Source organism: Amphiura filiformis, chromosome 4 (genome assembly GCF_039555335.1).
Source record: "Amphiura filiformis chromosome 4, Afil_fr2py, whole genome shotgun sequence".
NCBI classification, from domain to species: Eukaryota; Metazoa; Echinodermata; class Ophiuroidea; order Amphilepidida; family Amphiuridae; genus Amphiura; species Amphiura filiformis.
Window position 1 is genome coordinate 53655432 of NC_092631.1, and position 13496 is coordinate 53668927.

General features: G+C 36.1%; 1 protein-coding gene across 1 annotated transcript; it reads right to left on the reverse strand.

Annotated features, from left to right (window-relative positions):
• Positions 1–1022: 1022 nt before the first annotated feature.
• Positions 1023–8001, reverse strand: LOC140149875 (uncharacterized). The gene is made up of 5 exons (XM_072171899.1): positions 7759–8001; positions 6194–6226; positions 5311–5538; positions 3977–4231; positions 1023–2686 (listed from the first exon to the last, which is right to left on the reverse strand). The coding sequence occupies exons 1-5, from the start codon at positions 7883–7885 to the stop codon at positions 2394–2396; spliced, it is 936 nt and encodes a 311-aa protein (XP_072028000.1). The 5' UTR covers positions 7886–8001; the 3' UTR covers positions 1023–2393.
• Between the last annotated feature and the right edge of the window lie 5495 nt (positions 8002–13496).

The window sequence follows — 13496 nt, forward strand, 5'->3', positions numbered from 1 at the left end:
ATTACTACTACTACTACTACTACTACTACTACTACTACTACTATTATTATTATTATTATTATTATTATTATTATTATTATTATTATTATTATTATTATTATTATTATTATTATTAAAATAAGCACAATCGGCATTGTAACTTCTGCTTTTTGAGAGCAGTTTAGGGACACTTTGACCTCTGACATATCGGGAAAATTGCTGTAATTATTATTAATTTATTTATTATTATCATAATAATTATTATCATTAAAAATATTCAAATAATTAATTTATGAAATATTAATGTTTTTTGGGTTTGATATTATTCCTTTAAAACATTTTAGATTATATTTTGTATGCACAAAAACCAATTTTTCTGAATGTTTCCAATAGGTCAGACGGCAAAGTGTTCCAAAACTGCAAAAACTGTCCCACAATGTATTGCAAGCTTCCAATGCCGATTTGGCTTATTATCCTAAGATATTAGTCTGATTAGAAAATCTTCATATTTGTATATGTATGTCTGGAATCATGATATTAAAGGAGTATTTCGTGATCCTAGCATCCTCTTTTTATGACATTTTTCAGTACATATCCACGAATAAAGCATATTCCCAAAATTTTAGTTGATTCCGATATTGCGTTTGCGAGTTAAGCATGATTATGTGTATTACACTGCTCCATCGACAATACGTTGTAATTTCGTTCTGGTGCACCAGAACGAAATTCAAATTTCACGATATCTTTGCTAAACGAATTAATCTGCAAGAAATATTTTGTACATAAACATTATGTAGCCAGAGGTTTCCAGTGATATAAAAATCTCAACTTTTTTTGAGAAAAGTGGGGGATGAGGCTGTGGATCACGAAATGCCCTTTTAACTGCCTATAATACTTCAGTAAAGCAGTACTGTTTTCATGTAAATCTTCGAATGATTATTCGTAGTCCACCGAATAATAAAATAATAGTAATATCAGTAGTAAACAACGTTGAGTTCGTTATTCTAGGTTTTCCACATTGTGGAAAATTTCATACCCTTTTCCATCCATATATATTAAGATTTAACCAGATCGAAATATACTAAAACTGTTTGTTAATTTTGTTTATTATCGTTAGTGCACAAGTACAACCACTAAAACAATTAAAACGGAATTTCCCTTTTAGCATGTTTAGTGCTCTAGTGTACGATATTTTTTCCTTCTTCTTTTTCTTGTTCGAATGTACCTTAATTTTGTAAACATAATTTTGGGTCATGTATACCTGTAATATCTAGGCATGTTCCATGGAACCAGCTGATCTTATCAGAAATGGGATGATTTTCATCATCATGTCTGCGTCAAATACAAAATAATCAAAACACTTTGCTCGACATCATCAGCAACAACTAAAGTGTAACCAAACCAAACAAACAGTTGATAACTTGCTTACATCGTAATCACCATGCATCTTATCTACTAAAACATATCATATTGTTTCGGCAACAATGAAAAGTAAAAATCGTACATTATCGCCCTAAGGGGAGGGTAGGATAATAAGGTCCCGGGGAAAATCCGTTCCATGTGTATTCTAAACTTCTTAATTCAATTAGTACTAAATATAGTAAGTAAATAATAGAAATTATCTGTATGATCGGTCGGTATTCAAATTCGTTTGAAAGAAAGAGTGCCCACTTTGGTGACTTACATTCATTATTGTTTCTTTTATCTAAAACATGTAAAACATGTTCTTGTTTTTAAACACATTGTTTCGTAATTATCTATTTTGTTTCCGTAACCCACTCTAATCACAAAACTAAGACCAGTGTACAGTCCCACCAACTGTTACATCATTATTTTTGGTAAATGGAATAATAATACCATGTAATCGTTTTCCTTAAATCACTTTTAAAACACCCTCACCCCCTGTAAAATCGTTAAACATGTCTCCCTTTCAAATAGATTTTGAATTAATACTAATAGCTATACGCTCTGCGGGTCAAAGACATCGATACTTTGCATAATGAATTACACACATTTAGATCTTTGCTCACCAGATAATGAAAATCTACCGCAAACCAGGACTACTTCGAGCTCACGTTTTGGTTTGATGTCGCTTGCACATGGGTACTCAGCCATAAAAATGTTAAAGTTGCAACTCTCAACAAATGTGTACAACTGAATAATATTGATTGTAATATTTGTAAATACTTGGTTAAACTTGTTAAATAGCTGTATAATGTTGTTTTATTTAAGATATGCTAGTCTCCGATTTTACAACAATGTCAAAAAATATTCAAACAGTGGATTTAGAGGGCTGAAGTAGCATCATAGTGGCAGAATATAGCCCCCCCTTTACGGTATAAACATGCTCTTTTTCTCTAGTATTTGATGTGTTTACCCTTAGAGCGCAGTGACTACTGGTATATGGTCGTCTTCTAACAGGGTGTTGGTCTGAGTTTGCAATACGCCCAGCGTGGTCCATCGACAGTGTAGCACCAGGGTCCTCCGCTATCGTTATCCGGGTTGCGGCAGTAGTTGTGGTCTCCTAGTCCTGTAAATGGGTAGTTCTGTGGGGTTCTGTTATGCTCATTTGGTGTTTGTTCAGTCCACTTCTGACACTTGCTGGTACTTTGCGTGGTTCTATCATAGTCAGTCCAATACCTGTTGCCACGGTAGTCACGGCCCCTACTATCATCCCAACATTCCTTGCGACGTGGAGCCACCGGAGCTATACAAAAAAAGCGTGATAAAGGTGGAATGAAAGGCAAAGTTAAGCATCACTGTCGGGAATTCGCGCTTCCCGGCATGTTCTGCATTGAGGCATTTAAAGCCATAATGTAACATTTGCTGAGAAGGAATCCCTCAATATTTTTTCAACGTTCTGTTTTTATACGATTATATTGTACTTTATTTAACTAACACATCCTGCAAAAAGCAAGGCTCTAGGTTAGGTACTTTTATCAAAATCCGAGATTTTAAATAAAACGCAGGAACCGTCGTTTAATTATTACGATGGAAATATTAGTAGAATGCGTACGCGATGTTGATAACACAGTACGTACACGGACATATACACATCAAAGGTTCGCACTGTAGCACGACCGACGGAGTGACACGCATTGGCGACATCGGCGCTGGTAGTAAATTCCGATTTTCTTTGCTTTTACCTCAGTTATTAGGCTCAAAATTAAAAGGGGACATATCTAATAATAAAAGCTAACATTTTATGGCAAAGAAATATTAATCTATTTTGTAAGGAAATGTTACAATATGACTCTAAAAGACGTGCGCAGTTGAAATGTAGGAATAACAAACCCAATATATTTGAAGTTCAAAAGATATGACATCATTATGGACAAGTTCTGGACATTTGCTCTGCGACATCTCATGCATGTCGCTTTCCACGGCAAATCTGTGAATTCCCTCCCCTATTTTATCTACCTTCATCTTGGGCTTGTGTTAACAAAATCTACAGGTCCTCGCTCGGAATTACCAACTTAAAAGTGTTTGAATCAAAATAAGTTTTACTAACAGCTTCCTTTTTCAATATTAAAACTTATTATTTTACTCAAAATCCCGTCTCCGCAATGGGAAATGGGCTAATTTTTCGATATTTCCCGGGGACTCGTCGCATTAAATGCAACAGCCAATTTAAATTGACTGGGCATTTTCCAAGAACACGGACGGAATATCAACATTCAGAGTCTAAGGTTTCTGATGATATAAAACTTATTTTGATTGGATAAGAGAAAGTGCCTGCGTTTTTTATTTAAAATTTTAAAAATGAGCGAAAAGCTACTATCGAACTCGACAAAACCACCAGTGCCCACTTGAGTAGTCAATAGCAACCAAACTACATACCGTATGCATGCTGGCCCAATTATTATTATAATAGCTCATACTCATGTACGCTTGGGTAGTCAATCTTTTCTGACTAAACGTGGGCCAAACTTTTCCATATGGAGGATGTACCGCGAACTTTCGTTTACCCTCTTCAATTTCAGTTCTAGTTTCTTACCTGATGGGCAGTATGTCCATTCAGCGCTTGCGTCATAAGCAGAGGCTACACCAAAATACTTCACGTCACCGGGACACCGGTTCATCTGCAAGAATGACGTTTTCCCAAGTAAACTAACGCGTACAACGTAGTCATCAAATTCAACGACAAATTGTTTTGCCTCGGTTTCACTCAACAAATCGAGGGCTGTTGCCTCTCGTTCCCAAGGTTTCATTATGTTGCACATCACTCCCGACCATCCATAGGCGCCAATCACTTTAAAAGACAAAAGAGAAAATGATAATTCAACAGCTATCCCCGGTAATGTCTCTCCGTATTAACCCTTACACCAGAAAAAAACACAGAATACCACGATGAAAAATTCTGCGCATGCATGCATCCCAGGGTCTGCGATTACGCAATCACCCTACGTGTCAAATGCTCACGGAATTGCGGGCCGGGCAGCAATTAGCCGTGTAGCTCCCGGTCCGCGTGTGGTTGGCATGCGGGGGGTCAATGGTTCGAATCCCGGGGGTGCCAGGTCAAAAATTATTCTTCTTCTTGACTTTTCGGATCTTCTGTGACTTCCGATAGCAAAAACCTGGGTCAGTGTTAGGGTTAGAGTCATCACTGACGGTTACATACCACTAATAGGCCTGGGCGATACATGGAAATACGCATTAAAAATAAAATCGCTTAAATTGATCAAGTTATCTAGCCAAAAACTTTTACGGTTTGATGCTTCAAAATGGTATATTTTCTCTCATTATATAACATTTTTGTTGGAATAGTACGCACGGCTTCGGTTTTTAGTAAATATTCGCGCGCCCTACCATATTGTAACTCTGAGCTTCGAGGGCGCACTGCCATTTTAAGGTGTTTACGGTTCAGTGCGTTAAAACAAGAAAAGTCTCAGGTCAACCTATATTGAGTTTTTGATCATTTGGCATCTAAATCATATAGCTTCACATGATATTAGTGGTATTTAACTGTGAGAGTTCTGAATATGAGAAAATTCCACTCGAAATTAGCCATTTTCCCATTGAAACCCATGTAATACATAATTAGTGGTGTTGAACCAGATCCCTGTTAAATTATATTCCGTTAATTTCAATAGTATACTTTTCTTGCTGAAATGAAAAATTTGTGCAATTATCCCTTTATTGGATGTAGACAATTATTGGGCACAAAATTCAAGATTCGATGCAGTTTTACACAATAAGTAAGGGATAAAATCAAAACTCGATCGCCGGTTGAACCGCGTTCCATTGTTTAGAACATTAGAAACCGCCCGGAACCGGCAGTCGACCGCCAGTCGAGTTTTGATTTAATCCCTAACTCTTTCCGAAACTTACTTATTTTGGTTATGCCACTCCCATTTGGAACATCATTACTAAGACCGCCTTGAGTCGGTGACAAAATGATGTAAACTGCTTTGGTTCCTTTGATTGTAACGGTAAATTTGGTGGTGCCATCTGGAAGTGCGTTAAGCTCGGGAAACGGAAATTGGAAATCCGCGTTCAAAGGTGCTCTAACTTTGTCTGAAATAACATCATCGGATGTGCTTGCTGTGAGGCAATTGTCTGTAAAGAGAAAAATCTCATTTTAAAATAAAATTCCTTTAAAACGGGAGATGCCAGTAATGATATATAACGTTAATTATATATAAACCCATAGCTATACAGTAGAGCAAATAATAGCGTTTGGTATCTATACGGAGCCCTACACTCGTAGTTCATGTTACAAGTAAATTACTCAGTAGGGTGAAAGGTCAAGTGCTTGTGCTAACACACTGTGATCACACGCCAGAGAAGTGAATTGATTAATTTTCCCAAATAAGGGACCGTTCACAAACACTTGTAAGGGGGCCTGATGCAAAAAGGGGGGGGGGGCTGAAAATTTTTGACCCTCCTAGGGGGGGGCTGAAAAAAATGACCACAAATTTTCCTGGAATTTTCATGTCAAAAAAGGGGGGCCCTGAAATTTTCGAGGTCTGTAAAGGGGGAGGCCCGAAAAATTTTCGCGATAAAATTTTTTGCATCAGCCCCCCCCCCCTTACAACTGTTTGTGAACGGTCCCTAATCCCGTATCAACCATATTCATTTATAATTTGAAATTTCATTGTAAAGGGTAACCTGAATCTTGTCAAAGAAACATACGGGAACTTCACCACCGATTCGCTTCAATATAAAGCGCAATTTATTTTGTCGCTTGAAAATAATAATATAGCTATTGTACCTGGTAATTGGGATCCACTTTCTGGTGCAGATTCTGAAAAGAAAATGTATATTGTAGTTATTTGGGAATGTACGTTACAGTAACGTTTTCTAGAATACTTTGGTTTACAGTCTGTCCACATAGAAGTACAAACCAAATATGTGGCACCGGGGGTCGATGCTTCGCGTCACACGCACTGCGTGTTAAAAACGCGACGCGTAAGGACCGTTGTGCGCTCGGCAAGTACAAATCGCGCAGCAGTTGGCGCACCAAAGAAGCATTTACGCACGCATTTCACCGAAATAATTATTCTCATAACTCCAGTTTCCGACTGTCTATTCACTCTGTGCTTCTACAGGGTGTCCCAGAATGATTTGTACCGTGTTTGCAAAAATAACTAAAAATAGAAGACGGGACGTGTATCTATTTTTGATACCAGCATTATAATGTTGGATATGTCTCCTACCTATTCTGTTAATTTCAGCACGCTACCTTTATTTGTTTTGGCGTGGCATGCAATAATGTAAAATCGATGAAAAACGACTCGCATACCTTTGAAAAATGGCACGATACGATGAAATGAAGAACGTGGGATGTTTGGCACAGCATTTCGACGACAACTACTGTTGGGGTTGCGCCTTAAAGCTTGCCGGACAGCTGCAATGTTCGCTCTAGTTCTTACAGTCTTACGAGCACCTGAAGCTTCACTCTGCCGATTCCTGACAGTTCCGTGCTCGTCAAACTTCTTTACGTTATACACTATCGTCTAATGAATCTTCTTTGCGTCTCAACATAGCTGCCGGTTTGCCAGTAAGTTTTTGAAAGAAATCCACGCTGCTGTACAGTAAATTGAGGAGCCGACTTTTCTGTACCACAACCAATTCGATTTCTGCAAGCATTTCAAATGACATGGACCTCACACCACAATAACTATATTTAAAACTACCGCCAAAGAGAGAATTGGATTAGGCCACAAATCCTTAATTCCATATAATGATTGCTTCGTAACGTCATAAATAATAGATAGATATCGGCTATTTAGTGGAAATATGAACAGGGCACAACTAAAATACCTGCATAACTTTTTCCAAATAACTTTGTGCTGAACGGTTAGTAATGTTACAGATTTTCAAAATAGGTTGCGTTGTCAAAACTTAGAATTCATCATTTTTACGCAATCTTCTATAACTTCTACTAGAAACGTCAAATTTTTAAAAACTAAAAAATCTGAGAAAGCTAACTATATGTAGAACTTAAAATGCAAAACAATATGACCATTCAACATGCCCTTCATACCTAAAAAAATCCATCTTTCCCGGTACAGATCATTCTGGGACACCCTGTATGTGGACAGACTGTAGATGCTGTTGGGTTTTCGCTATTTGATTATTTAATTTAAATAAACTGAGGTTCATACAGAAAACCACAAAAAGGTGAACCCCAAAACATATACATACAACCTAGATAACCATATCGGTTGTTCGTAGAATTCCCACAGTTTTTAAAGTCATTAGGAAACATGAAAAACTCTCTTCAAATTTCTGACATCTGTTGGATATAGATTATATCAATTCAAGTATCCTTACCTGCCGAGCAATATTTCCATTGAGTGTTGCTGCCATAACCAGATGCTATACCAAGATATTTCACAGTCGCTCGACAATACGTTGTTCGCATAAAAGCCATTTTCCCAACTCTACCAACTTGTAGCATGCCGTTGGAAAGAAATTCAACGAAAAATTCTCTTGCCTCGGTTGAACTCAACACATTGGGAGTTTCGAATGTTCGCCAATCCCCGTATGAATTGCATAATAATGCAGATTTTTGATTGTTCCATCCACCAATAACTTTAAGACAGAAAAAGAAGACAAAATAACATTACCGGTTTTTTACATATATCGGTGTTGAATGTCATGATGAAGAAGAAACGAATGGTTGTATTGCAGTATCACTCTGATGTTTATAGGTGAAACCAAAATTCACAAAATAAAATAACCCCAAAGATGATATGGCACTAATTAATATTCCTTTTATGAGATACGTGAGAACAGCAGTTTTAGCAGTTTTCCCTATAGGTCAGAGTTCAACTGCTACCACACTGTCCCACAATGTATTGCACATCTGTGATATCCCTTATTCGCCATCGAAGTGACGTAATAATCGGATTGACTACCATAGCAATAGATGAATACAATTTTTGAATAGATCACCCTGCACTGCAAGCAGATTGCACTTATCACCTGTGTATGTCAGCAAACATAGATTGAATACAATGCCGCTCTTTTCAAAGATACTAATCTTACAGGTGCGAGTGATCAGCCTTTTTTTTACATCCATGGTTGTAGTGCAGGGCTATATATTCAAAAGTGTATTCATCTATTGCTATGTTAGTTAATCCGATTAATTACGTCACTTCGACTGGCGAATTCGCATTACAACCTACCTATTTTGGGAACACCACTGTCAGAGCGTCCATCATTCGAAGGACTGTTTGTAGGTGATAAGATAATGAAAGCATCATTGCCGCCTTTGATGGAGAAGGTAAACTTCTTAGTACCATCAGCAAGTTGTGGAAAGGGAAATTGGTAATCCGAGTTTTGTATCCTTCTTGACCCATAACTTACGACATCTTTTGTTAGGCACGTGTCTGCAATAAAACGTATGTATACACATAAAATTGGATAACGGCTGCAGTCCAAATGGCTAATATTTAGATCACCTAAAAGTAATATACTTTGTCCCTCGTTACAACTACAGGGTGTCCCAGAAAAATTACCGGGCGAATGAATTTGGACGTAAGTCGAGAAATAGACATCAAAATCACAAAATCTAAACACCAGCGTGTAGCCCATCCTAATCTGCATCATATACGTCAACTTTACTGGAATCGGTTCAATGATTGCGAAGAAATAAGCGATTACATAACGCATGCGTCAATTCACTTCATTCCAAGTTTGAAAGAAAGATCATTCAAGACAATGCGCACTGTAGTTGTTAACTGTTAATGGGCTTCATGTTTTGTTTTGTGAAATCCTTTTCGGTATTTTTAAACAATCTATTTCTTGCAAAACATTTTAGTAGGTTTTATTCAAATTTGAAAACCTGCACGATATTGAAAATGAAACTGTCATAATTGGAGTTGATCCCTTAAAATAAAAGTGGATTGTTTTCTGGGTATTTCACCTTAATGTCATGATCCCTTAAATCTAGTTGCAGGTATGTGCACTGAAGCTTGCAATCTAGATGTGTGTGTGTATTGTATGTAGTGGTCAGACCTGGATTCTAGGTCAGTCCATTTCTTTTGTGGACAATTCTTTAGGTATTGTCAATATTCAGATTTCTTGTGTGTCATGTAAATTAGTCTTTGGCTTGGTGGATGCATGTTCACAGAAATTCTGGGCATTCAATTTTAACATCCGATTGAGATAAGATCTGCTGCCCATTTCACTGAGGAAAGTGAAATGTTGTTTTATTCAGCATGATGGATATTTCTCTTTACTAACATCGTATGGCTAAAAAGGCTTTTACCAGTTTGCGATGCTTCATACAGAAAGATATACCAGGTCTTATGGAAGCTAGAATCAGCAATAGAAGCTAATTTGTGCCTTGTGTTTGAGTCGGGTTTGGCGAAGTTTAAAATGGTCGTCGTGGTTGAAGCTGACACTTTAACTTTTCCAACTTTGTGAGAACCATGCTGGTTTAAGACATTGTTCGTGTAAGTAAAATAATATTGTTTGTAAATTAAAGTGGATTTAATGATGAATTAGTTATTTAAAGAAAGCTTTGCTTGTGATAGTTTGAATTATTGTTTTGGCGGGAAAATCAAATTTAGATTTTCATAGTGTGATAAATTCTGCATTCAGTATAAAGTTCCAAATTGAACATAATTAAATTGGTGCTGAACATATCAGGTAATTTTGTGTCGAGATTGACAATCTAAATCATCCTGCTGTAGAGACATAAACTTCAGGAATTTAAAACATATCTTGTGGAACTAGCCGTGTGCATGCTGTAAAGAAGTTCCATATCTTTCATTAATCAAAGAAAGAAGTCAGTAGTAAATTCTGTGGCTCATTTGGAAATATGAAAGTCTTCCAGATAGAATATTGTGTGAAGTTTATCATATGAACTTGAAAACAAATCCTAGTCACGGATTCATTAATTGTATTTATACAGCCGTACATGGGTGTGTATACTCTACTCTTGGACTTGGACGTTGGGAACTGTTGTTTTCGTCGACATTCTGCATTCCATGTAATTAACCGTTGGTTGAACTAGGCGTGGCTACGTGTGTGCATCATTGAGAATGGATTCAACGCACTGTATAACTGACAACGTTGTGATGGAACTCTAGTCGTGTAACGACGTTTAAAACGTATCCTTTCCAAGTGCACTTGATTTTTTTTATCGCGATTGATTAAATTGAGTATACTCATTATTTAGTTTCATCTAACTGACTAGTCATAATATATTTAACCATTATTGCCTTTGTGATATTTATTTATTTTTCATGCGTATACGAGAACTTTTTTTGAAGTATTTATTATAATCCTTTTGTTGCGTGACATTATTCCGTCTCTTTGTTGTTCACATTATTGCTGCGTGGCTTTGCTTAGCGTCGGTTGGGAATTTCAGTCCAATCCTGACAGAAACCTTGCATGTAAGATGGTGCTTGATACTTGTAAATATCTTTTTTCGTTAATGTTGATATAAATGTTGCATAAAGAATTATTGCATAGAAGAATTCCAGCTGGCTTAAAAGATTTCTCACACACATTAAAGTTTTTGGAATATTTCGTAGAAATTGTAATGCAAAGGTTAAATCTTTTAAAACTTCATTAATGTTGCATGGTATCAAAAATCACACGCAAACTGTCATTCTTGGCTCAAAGGTTCTTTGAAAATATAACATATTTGCCCAATCTAAAGAATTAAAGTTGGAAAGCTTCCAATTACAGAAATGAAAGTTGTCTCGACAAACTGTTATTCATCTTCAGTGAAAGCATGAATAACATAACGCCATCGGATTATAAAATAGATAATGTGGACTAAATTTAATGAAATACACAAACTTTTGGAAGCGGTGAGCGAGTATGAAAAAGCGCCTGTGATCAAACTTGGAATGAACTGCTTTGATGCGCGCATTATGTAATCTTTAATTTCTTCGCAACCAGTCAACCAAATCAAATAAAATATTTGTACGTGATGCACAATAAAATAGGCTATGCGCTATATTTTCAATTGTTTGATTCTGATGTCTACTTCTCGACTTACGTTCAATTTTATTCACTCGGTAATTTTTTCTGGGACACCCTGTACAATTAAATTCAGGTCATTTAAAACAAATTGTTCCAACCATTTCCAAATAGGTCTACGTAAATATCAGCTAGGGACCAGAAATATGAAGAACCAACAACAATAATGATCAAATGGCGCAGATTCAAATGGTGTTTATAGTCCAGTCAATCTATACAAATTAGTGGTGTCACCTACCACTAATTACAACAGAATTTTTTTCACTTTTATACATTTTAGAGATGTCCCCTGAACATCATACCAAAAATATACAAAACTATACTTGGTGGAAAGGTTATTTTTGGCGGGAAAAGGTCATACAGGGGTCAAATTTCAAAATTGCTTTAATCTTTTTAAAACTATACCAAATCATTCCTCTAGTCTTAAGGATTCAGAAAAAGTATAGTTTGTCATATCTGTGATGTACCATTCTCAAATTATAAGCAAAAAGGTCAAAGGTCAAATTTTGGGCTCCACATGGGTCAACTTCGAAAAAATGCTCCGATCTCCTTAAAAATGGTCTCAATGTGTTTATCCTTTAAAAAATAAGAATAGTTTGCCATATCTTGGATGTTTAGTTATCAGTTACAGGTGGTGTCTTGTATAATAGTATCCAATTGACTAGTATCAATGTGACAAGTGCCAAGTGGTAATGTTACAGTAACTGCAGTTTATGATATACTGCAAGAAATGAAGCTGTGACGTACATTTGAAGTGTGCCAGCCACGTGGTGGAAAATTTCATATAAACATATTTTCCATATATTTGAGATCATGAGATCGTTGAGATGGCATACATCTAATAATATTTTACAAGATGCCATTAATCTGTCACCATGACTATACTGCATCAAGTATGGGCCTTGAGGTACTAGGTGTATGAATTTTAACTACAATAGCCCAATGCCTAAAAGTAAGGTAAGAAATGTAATGTTAGAAAACTGTCAAGGTAAGATAATTGTTATCATAGTTTTACAAATGCATTTTTTAATGTCTTACCTCTCTTTTCCAGTAATAAGTCCCGTAATGCTAGATATTTAGGATCTTCTGTATCCCGTAATGCTAGATCTTTAGGGTCATATGTGTCTGAAAGAGAAAAAATACAAGAATAATCTGTTTTGTATTTTCATATATTGGTAAAGGCATGTTTAATTACTTTGGCGGGCCATTATTTTTTTCGTTGGATGATCGATCAACAGATACTGTAAGAGGATCAGTTTTTGCGGTTAATGACTCGAGTTGCTATAGGGCATTACTTTAATACGGTTGGGATACGAATTTCATTACGTACAGTGGTCGGTATCGACCTGTTTTTTTTTTTTTATTTTTTGCTAAATTCATTTGAGATTATCTGGCTTATCCATCATATTTCTCCTCAATCCATTTATATACTCAATTTTACAATCTTTCATCAATTGCTTTGTTTTTTGCTTAGATTATGATTATGTTTATTCATATTGTATAATTCATATGAACCATCAATTATTTTTACTCTTTGAATACAACATCTTGGATATTGAATCTTGCAAAATAGTCATAATTGGATATAAATTTGCCCAAACGTCCCACGTTGTCTTATTTTGTATATCATACCTGCCATGCCTGTCTGGATGTTACAGGCAAACGCTAGCAACATCAAACCAAAGACGAACTTCATTGTTGTCTCCTATAAATATGAAAAGAATGATGAAAAATTATTAAGATTCCATTAAGGGATCTGGAATGAGCGTTTTGAGCGTTTCGACAGTATTTTTTTGTGTGGGACATAAGAGCACATCAGACATATCGAATTGCATCCTGAATACGAAGAATGTCTTTCTGATATCAAATAATTTTCATTTTTTGAAATTCACAATATTATACAAATTTTATGACAAATTATTAAAATTTGATATTTTTCGCATTTTTGATATATAACAGTCCTCGAAGTAAATTTTATAAATCTAATGATATATTCTTAAAGTGTATGTAGCTGGGAGGAAAAGCCGATGATCAATTGAAAATTGTGACCTTTCATATTGAAGATATGG